Source organism: Lingula anatina, chromosome 7, assembly GCF_051362555.1.
Source record: "Lingula anatina isolate TDL-2025a chromosome 7, LinAna3.0, whole genome shotgun sequence".
Classification (NCBI taxonomy): domain Eukaryota; kingdom Metazoa; phylum Brachiopoda; class Lingulata; order Lingulida; family Lingulidae; genus Lingula; species Lingula anatina.
Genome location: NC_141773.1, coordinates 1,125,241 through 1,135,164, shown reverse-complemented (window position 1 = coordinate 1,135,164; position 9,924 = coordinate 1,125,241). Strand labels below are relative to the sequence as shown.

Here is a 9,924-nt window from a genome sequence, read left to right as displayed (position 1 = left end):
AAAAATAATAAATTAATTAATATTAAAAAAAGGCTTCCCACCAGCAAGAGAAGGAATTAAATTTGTTACATTGTTGCAGACACTGTATAGGCCGTATAGACCGATGATGATGACATAAAATTCAATGATATTTTCGAAACAAGCACATTTCATAAGAACCTACTTTCTGTTTATGATCTAAAAGTTTCTTCCGACATATCGTCAAAAAATATGTAGACAACGCGACCAAGGTTCGTGCTAATGGTGTATTTTGTGCCAATAAATTACCCACTTTCCCACAAATCGTGAGTCTCATGCCCTATGCTTCGGTGTATTTCCGCCAAGATCAATAACAATTTAAAGCACGGTAGTGATTTACATGTGTCTCGTTATGTTGGCCATTAAAAGTGTTCGTGACATCGATATCCAATGTCTCCTGCAACGGGAATCATATGAGATAGCACTGTCTCGCAGCATCACGTGAAATCACGCGAGAGTTCAATGGATTTTAAGGAGAGTGGGTCCAGGAATAATGGTAGCAGACCAGTGAGTGGGCTTGGCGAGGAATAAAGGCCGACAGAATTTAGCCACGGACATTTTAATGGTTGTTTTGCAGGCCCGCCGCCGGGGGGGGGGGGGGGGGGGGGGGGTCGAAAGAACCGCCCCTTTTGCTGGAAATAGGTCCATTCTGGGTAAAATTTGATCTAGGTACATGAAGTTTTTATGGGAAAAGGTCCACTTTTTCAGAAAAAGAACCCCCCTTTTGAAATTGCTGGCTACGGGCCTGTTTTGTCTTAAGTTCTGTCGAATAACAGCCTATTGCACAGCAGTACAAATTCGCCATACTTTTCAGTGAATCTTTTTGTATTGCTTTAATTCTAATACCGCAGCATTTAATGATAAATCTTTATCGCTGAATAGTTAGCCCCATCCCAACTCACACCGATTCCTAAGGATTCTAGCCTCGTATGACGTCACACAATTGCGCCAGTCTCGTTTTAGTTTTTTTGTATGACGTTTATTCACTCAAATGCGGCACTGCGATAGATGCGCTAAGTGCCTAGCGTTAATTGCGACAGCGCTGACCATGAATGTGGCTTTAATCTGAAATGTAGGAAGGGAAACTTAAGATTAATTCAAAGAAAAGAAATTTTACGGTCGTCAACTGTTATTGGATATTGGAACAGTAATAGAAGAGAACTGTAAGGCCTCGAACTATACGAACCAAAAAAGTTTTAAAACAGAAATAGTTAAATATTGGAGAAAGATGATGTTAAAGGGGGCACGTATCACTGATCATATAATTTGTCCAAATGCTTATTTCAACACAAAACAACCATGATTTTAAACATTTAATGAAGTTGAATATCATGATAATGAACATAAAGAAGTTACAATGGAGAATAATAATTACGATATTTAAAATTACAATGGTAATGAATAAAAACATACATGTACGACGTATAAGTGAGAGCAAATCTCAGTTGACGACTTGCCAGTGCCATATGAAAGTTTTGATTCACCCTGTTCTTTTAAACTAAGATGAAATTTTATGAAAATCTTATACTGGAACTTACAGTTGGAACGGAGGTCATTATGTTTCAGACTTATCACAAGGTCTTATTCAGGTGAACTGAAGTCGTGCGATAAATCTCAGCACACCATTCAAACAAATCGAGGCTAAGAAGTCAATATATGCGAATTATTATTAACACTGTAAGGTTTCCTATCACTCCGTGCGAATATCCTACATTTGCTTTATTGCAAAAATATTGATTTAGTTGTATCATCTGTCTAGTACGTTTACCAATGTGTGCAATATGACTTTTAAGGAGAACTGACTTTTTGAACTTCAGAACTTTTTAACACAATGAGCAAATCTTCACTCCAGTCCGCCCAAGAAAAATATTTCCTTAGTCTCCGATATATATATATAGGATCACGCCTACACACAACTACATGTTAAATTCATTATACGGGGGTCTATTTCACGGAGAAAAGTTTCGACCGAACGTTGGTCTTAACTATCAAATCTATTTTTGTCTAATTCGACACAAATTAAGTCAATAGCATTCCCAATAAATGTGATACATCTCCTGTTTAACACCAAAAAGATATTGGTAATATTTTAATCAATGGATAATCTAGTTTAGTTGACAAAAAAGACCAAACTATACCCTAAAAGTTATGGCCAACATTCGGTCCGACATTAAACCAATCTCGGGCGCAGTGGAAATAACTGCGTCGAAGAGAAGGAAGTGAAGATAAGCTTTGCAAACCACCCTCCCCTCGAATAACATTTTCATAGCTTTACCTATACCACGCCTTTATACAACAAACTCAAACAAATTGAAAGGCATAATGACCAAGTTTCTCAATAACATGGCCCGTTAACTGGTTAAATAGTTATTTCGTAGGTTTATGCAGGGCAGGGAATTTATATGGGTCAATTTTCGGGCAAGTAAACAACCCGAAACTATTTTGAAGTTAGATCTTCTTATAAGTAAACTATTATCAAAAATTAAGGAAAAATGGAGATTGTGCAATTTACTGTCTGGTTTGAAATGTCTTCTTATGTTTTCTTTTAAGGAAAGATTGTAGTCCTAGTATTTCTGCACATTTACACAGCCCGTGAAAACTGAACATACAGCACGCACGTGCTTGTCGATTTTGATAATTATTTTGATTGTTTTAATAAACAGCTGACCGCACAATTATAAATGGACGCAACTCGGCACTGTTTCAAAAGCACGATACCCTATGAGGTATCTGTTTGATAGGGACTCGTATCAAAGTTCCCTAAAATAGGACTTCACAGGGCAATGTTCATCGCTAAATACTGCAGCGGGAAACGACGACCAAAATGCCATTTCTACGCATGTGTGTGCACGCGTTTTCTATGTATAAGGGTACGAATTTATTCAGCTTATGTACTAAAATGCATCAAATATTTAGTTCTGACCGAGCTCTTAAAAGTGATATAAAGTGAAATAATAACAGTAATCATAATACGTGTGATAAGAGTTATTATTAATTAATTAAACCATCATGTCTGATATATGAAATAAAACAGTTAAAACATACTATATTAAAAAGGTAATTAGAATCAAAGTTAAGGTGGTAAAATGTGAAACAGTAATAGGATAAAAAATTCTTACTGGCTTGAAAGTTTAGGAGAGATTCCCAACGTCTACGGGTGTTATTCTATTGTTAATTAATTGTTAATTAACCAACGTTTCTATGCGTTTGGAGTACTGTCATGTTAGCATACCCCTGAGACTGATGTACACCCGCCAAGTTCAGTAAGACTGGGTTCCCTTACTTAGATCGATCTAACAGGATCGATCCATCTCCGAGAGGTTTCTAGCTAAATTGCTTTCAGCTCAAGCGGCTTAGATGTCTGGCACGCTGCTAAACGATAATTAACTCCTAGCAGCTTCGGTAGGCGTGACAGACATCTGAACCGCTAAAGTTGATTCAAATTAAACGTGAGTCCCTTCGGAGATAGATCAATCCAAAGTTAGTACGATAGGGTCTGGGAATGGTCCCTAAGTGTTACGCCCAATTGTTTCCCCATTGATAAACGTACTACTCTGTCCTCGGCGTTGATCTGTTAAGCTGTTTACACTGCGTTTGGCAGGCTAATGATAATGAATTGTTTTGTGTATGACATTAAAACGACTGTGTACATTATCAAAATGGTATCTGACTCACGTTATCTTGTGCGATCTCGGGCACGCGGGTGATTGGAGACAGTATCAGTGTCAGCCAAGTAACTTATGCGGTCCTCGAGCCTTATACATTTACACGTGATTTTCAGGTTATTTAAAATCGGGCAGGTAAATGTTTGGTTTAGTCCATCATTCCTCAATCTGAAGAGGAGTAGGAGTTAAACTAACACTCCCGTGAACCAATACGTGTCTTCACTGGAGTCAAAGACAAGTGCACGATCCAAGAAGAAATCACTACAGTTTAGGTAAGCATCTAAAATGTTGAGCAAAAATGTTCATTAACTTGGTAGCTGGATCATAAATGAAAATTTTCAAACACAAGCCGAAAAACTGTCATACCGTTAGCTTACGGCCAACCTGGACGTAGGCCTTCATCAGACTGATGTGACCAGATGTTGACACTCACTGAGCGCTAAAATCTAAAATGTTGTTTTGTTTTGAATATTTTTTCTTTTCATCTTCATTGAGAAGACAACGTGTCGTGATTGTGGATGGTGCTACACTGCTCTTGTTTTTACCCATTAAAATGGAATTATTTTGTAACAGGTCTTTCTCACTAACGCTTTTTCATTTATTTGGTATATTTTTTTTTTTTTGTCATTTCGTCTCTGACTCGCCGCTATACAGAATTCTTCATTGTAAATCTATAGACCAAAGTTTTATTCATTTGTCTTTAGTCAAGTGCACGGTTACTTGCATTTCTAGTATTTTACTCAGCTTGGAAATTATTTTTTGAGCAAGCCCCCCCTTTTTTAAACACCAAAAGATACAAGGAAATACTGGATTCATCAATTGGATTAAGAAGATTTGGGAAAAGGAAAATTGAAATCTGAGACAGTTTTGTATACTGACTCTTAAAACCAAAGTTCCATCCTTCTTAGAGCTTCGTTTTATGGGTTTATTCATTTTTGTGATAACTTGCCTGTTTTTTTATTTCAATTTATTCATTATTATTTTCATCGTTATTACTTGGCAAAGAGGCTAGTGGAATATCTTACGTAGTAAACAGAAAAATCAAACGGAAATCCGCGTAAAACCGCATATTGTTGACGACAGCAGTTATCAGCAGTTTCTGCCAAAATTGGCTAAGGGAAGTTGCAGTGTGCAGAATGCAGCGGAAAGAAGACACTAGATAAGTTGTAAAAAAACTTTTAGAACAGTGCCCTAGTGTAAGAATATATGTATTAATTACTAAATGCACAAAATGATGACTAAAAGGATGTGAAAGGATTTTTAGGCAATTGAAACGTTAAAAAAGTTGCTTCTCCTTTGTCGGTTTTTTGATCGGATGACGCATTAGCTTGTGCCATCGATTGGCAATATCGACTGAACGAGGATTTAAAGCATGGGGATTTCCGAAGATGGATGACATTTCATGGGGACTCTATTACTCTTCAGATATTCCAACTGTAAGTGAATAATTTGGCCACACTAGTAGGACCTCTGCCCGGTTTAAACTAGTTCTTGTCTTATTCCACCTTAAAAGGCACCTCCATCGTCCTTTGCCAAAATTACCCAGCCGCGCGTTCAGCGCCTTGTCTTTTCTTGAAGACGGCGGCATTTCGTGTTAGCTTATGTCGCTATACCTGTCATCATTAAGTAATTAAGCGCTTTCATTGGCACGACGTGGGTATTTTGTGTGGAGACGAGGTTTGGATTAGCCCTCTCTCCAGGGGGCTCTTCAGGGTTGCCACGGTGCTGGAGAGTGAATCCACCTACGAAGTATGTCTTCCGCATACAAGCGGTATCCCTTGTACTTCGTGTTATTTTTTTTTTTTCTCAAAAATTCCTCACGAGAGCTCTTAGTCCCATCCTTTCCCAGCAAGCAATGAACAGTAAAAAGTTCAGAACATGAAGACCATAAAAATTGAGAGATATTTTACTTTAATTTCATGTTTTTTTTTTAATTAAATGTCTCTGGGTTGTTATTTGAAAGATGAGCTAGTCACAAACGATGTCTTTGAAAAAGTAAAGGGCTTAAGGAAAGAATTTCAAATTTGACCAATGTGGTAGGATTGGTAGTCCTAGGAATGGAAGTCCGGAGTAATTAGTAGGCCTACTGATAAGTGGTAGCCGGAAACTATCGGGGTCAATATATGTGTCGAATGTCACTTGTACAAAGTGATGGGAAACGGACTACAGGTGAATATGTTACTTCTATAACTTAATTTGAAATTTTCAGATTAAAATTAAATAAATAAATAAATAAATAAATAAATAAATAAATAAAAAATAAAAATAAAAAAACGACAAGAGTGGATGACAAATCCCGGCATAGAGGAAAGTTTTAATTTGAAATAGTTTGCGTGAGTTTTAAATTTTGAACTTTTATTTATCTTATTTGTTGATGTTATCATAAATCTACTTCAAATTTTGATAACAAAGATATATGTTTAAATTTAGAGAAAGTTTTCGCCCTTTGGCCCGGAGATACATGAAATGAAATAGAAGAAGACGGTTACAAACATGACACTTTCTATATATAGCAATGAGCTAAGTCTACAAATAAAATGAAGTTAAAAGGTCACCCAAGTACATTTTATGTTGATAAATACGCTGTTATTAAGACAAAGGGACTATAGAACGTCAAGTCAACATTGCGTCTGCTCTAGACAGCGAATGGTTTCAACAGACAACTACTCTGTTGTTTTTAAACAATCTGATCTTTTTATGCCAAGCTTAAGATCTTTTTCCATTAGAAACCAGAGATGGATGGACGTGCACTGAAATGAACTTTTTCGGCACTACAGGCGTCTAAAATCGACTTCATTTTCTTCTATTTTTCAGCGCCACGTGCGACTATTACCCTCTACCAGGGCGAGTGATAGATTTTTCTACAGATATTCACAGATACAGGCCTACCCAACTACCAGACTCGGCACCGAATGATCCTGAATTCGCCGGTAGATCAGACCACACTACCCGTTTTCAAGGTGTGTGTCAGATCACATTACACAGTATCAGACGCGACACCGCTCTTGCCCAGTACGCGCTGTGATAGTGACGATTCTCAGCAGGGTTGAAAAGCATTGCATCACTACTCAAAATTTGTTCAGGGTATGATACTGTGTAATGCAATCTGACACACACCTTGAAAACGGGTAGTGTGGTCTGATCTACCGGTGAATTCAGGATCATTCGGTGCCGAGTCTGGTAGTTGGGTAGGCCTGAGATATGTCTCTAGCTAGATAGATGGTCATTTAGGGCTGAACTCACCCTGTTGAGAAATCTCAAGGCTGATTACATGGCTGATAATTGTTTGCATAACTGCTCAGGCACTGCCATTTAGCAGATCCAGTCTAAGTCTGCGTGACAGCAATCAAGACAGTTAATTACTCTGACTTCAATCACTTGCTCTTCTGTGACAGATAATAAAGCCTTAGACTGGTTGCGTAACGAGCAGTTATCACATCGTTGTGAAGCTCAGCTCATGCAGAGCAAGTACAAAGCCTTTGGCGCGCGCAGAGATAATTGTTTCCACATGAGATTCCTCAACAGGGTGAGTTCAGCCCTAAATGACCATCTATCTAGCTAGAGACACATCTGTGAATATCTGTAAAAAAATCTATCACTCGCCCTGGTAGAGGGTATGCGACTATAGTCAACATCATTTAATTGTTCAGCGCTACGCACAGTAATCTCCTAAACATACTGCCACAACAAATTGCGTTGGTTTTCTTACCCAAGCTTCTCTAACACATCCACCAAACCTCGTTTTGGATCGGCATACATTTACTCTTCAACAGGGGCGGATCCAAAATATTTCCTGACAGTCTTCCATATTATATTTGGTTATCCATTTTCCATTTTTGACCAACTTCCGACAGAAAAAATTAGATACCCTTCAATGTAAACTAAAAAATCTGACCGTCTTCCGGAAGACCCAGAAGACGGCCTAAATCCGCCCCTGTTCAAAGTGACCATACAATTAATTCAAATGTTTACATCTTTTGAAATAGGGACTTCCATATTTACATCGCAGCTTTAACATGGTAGAAAGAGTGTTCCTCCTGGCGCTGACCCTGGCGTTCTTCCTGATGTTCTGTCAAGGTACAGAGGCAATCCCAGCACCAACTGAGGTGGACGGCGTCCCTTGGAATAAAATACCTCCGAAGTTCCAGTAAGTTGTCTTAACAATAATGTAGATGCAAAAAGCATTAGATGAAATAAACGTGGATATTTATTTCTATTTCTATGAATAAAAAGGAAACATCGAGGCTGATTGGTAAATACATTAATCCTATTACTTCTAGAAATTGGTACCTAAAATATATGATAAAAAGAGGAGGCTGCACAACCGAAGAATGCAAAAAGCTATTGGAAGAATGGGATCTTTATCTTTTGGAAAATGGATACGCAAAGACATATGCTCGGTTTGGCGGGTAAGATATTTTCAAGACATGTTTTTTTATAAGATGGTTCTAAAAAGTATGTATGACAGACAAATTAATCTTAGATATGAAGGTACTTTCGTATCTAGACATTTCAAACACTGGCGGATATCTCCAGGGTCAAGTTTTGGTTTTGTGATGGTCTTTGCATCACCAGCGCCATGGTACCCCCATATTGGAACATTTAAATTTTTACATATAAATTTATATTTTTACCCCGACTGCTTGGTTTCTCCTTAGCTTTGTGTGCTTATACATTGATCCGGCCCTGGGTTCATCAACATCTCTACATTTTCTGAGATTTTACTGTATGCAATTTGGATATTGAAAGGTTTTTTTCCTCCTTAGTTCGTTCATATTTTTAGATTTTTTTTTACAATTTCAGGACGTAGTTAAACCAAGGCAATGGCGGGCGTACCTTCAAATGAAGGAAGAAAAACTTTTGAAAGACCTTATTTATACGGAAAACATTTAAGAATGAAGTTATATCTTTCATCACAGTAATAAAATTAAGAAAACAGATGACTGACGTGATTTTGCGTTTTGAAAGCCATGCATTTAATACTGCATCAGCTTCATTCGCTAGAGAGATTTGTGTAAACCTTGAACTTAAAAAAAAGACGACTCTGTATATAAAATTCAGTTCTAATGACACTGCACGTATAACAGAACCTTGGACCTGGAGACAACCTACGTTACTTCCGGGGTGCGAAATGATGCTGTCTGGGGCGCATGCCACGAGGAAAAGTGACGCAACGGGGATTGATTTACCAAATTTAGCTGCCGACAAGCAAGAGTGGGTTATCTCCACACGTATCTCTATTTGCCAAGAGAACTTTGCACCAGCTTTTAGAGTCATATATTTATTTAAATTAAAAAACGTTAGGTGACTAAGTTCGCCCAAAACCGTCATCACTAGGCCTATATTAAGGAAAACGCTCTTTCTAATCCCTGCTTCTATGATAAAATCTTAGAAAATTGACTGTATTACGCATTTTCATGAATTTTGTATATACGTATTTGGATTGTTCAGCAGACATTTATACATGTATCATAATTTAATTGCAAGCAATATCTACTCGTTCTCATATAAAAAGGCTAACATATCGAATGCTAAATGGTCAAGGGCGACGAAAAACGCAGAAACTTATATTTTAGTCCGACGTTATTTATATCCAAATGAACATCATTGTCTCTAGATTGTTATTAGAATTTCATCAAGTGTACATAAAGCATAATTAGATTACCCAGTATGCACTTTTCTTCCTTCAGTTTAAAACTGATTTAATAACATTGTAAAGCTTGTGATAAACGATCAATGCTGTTTGCGACTTAGAGTTGCAGATTTGTGATTATCTAAACCGCGATTTCATCGTCCGATTGTGAAAAAAAAAATTGCCTGCGAGCTTCACATTAATTTCCATGAAGAAAATCATCATGTTCCAGGATTTTAACAGTACAGTTATGCAGAGGCCGGCCCAGGGGAGGGGGGGGGGCACAGCCCTTGTAACGACACTGAGGATCAGCGTAACAAAAAGACAGCATTCAATTTAGTTATTATGGTTAGGGTTAGCCTGTGTCAAAATCTAGGACGAGGCTTACCTGTTTAAATGAATGGAAAGCAGACTCTCTATCATAGGGGACTCTCTGTCACGTTACACTAGCACGTGCCGCTCCCTTAGCATCCGCAAAACTAGTGTACATGTATATATACATGCACGCTAGTGCAATGTACATCTTAATTTACCCAAGATATAATTGAACGAAGGAAAAATAAGTCTGAACGAAAGGAAAAAGACTATCACTTTACAAATACATTGCAC

General features: G+C 37.8%; 1 protein-coding gene across 1 annotated transcript; it reads left to right on the top strand.

Annotated features, from left to right (window-relative positions):
• The first annotated feature begins 6,928 nt into the window (after positions 1-6,928).
• Positions 6,929-9,352, top strand: LOC106159888 (uncharacterized). Its single transcript, XM_087018419.1, has 4 exons — positions 6,929-7,209; positions 7,670-7,830; positions 7,964-8,092; positions 8,487-9,352. Exons 1-4 carry the CDS (start codon positions 7,141-7,143, stop codon positions 8,491-8,493), a joined length of 366 nt encoding a protein of 121 aa, XP_086874545.1. The 5' UTR covers positions 6,929-7,140; the 3' UTR covers positions 8,494-9,352.
• Positions 9,353-9,924: the final 572 nt, after the last annotated feature.

Excerpts from the sequence above, each read along its gene's own strand:
- LOC106159888 (XM_087018419.1), top strand. The coding sequence starts at position 7,141 with ATGCAGAGCAAGTACAAAGCCTTTGGCGCGCGCAGAGATAATTGTTTC. Across the intron at positions 7,210-7,669 it reads ACATGAGATTCCTCAACAGG|GGACTTCCATATTTACATCG; the intron begins GTGAGTTCAGCC and ends CTTTTGAAATAG. Across the intron at positions 7,831-7,963 it reads AAAATACCTCCGAAGTTCCA|AAATTGGTACCTAAAATATA; the intron begins GTAAGTTGTCTT and ends TATTACTTCTAG.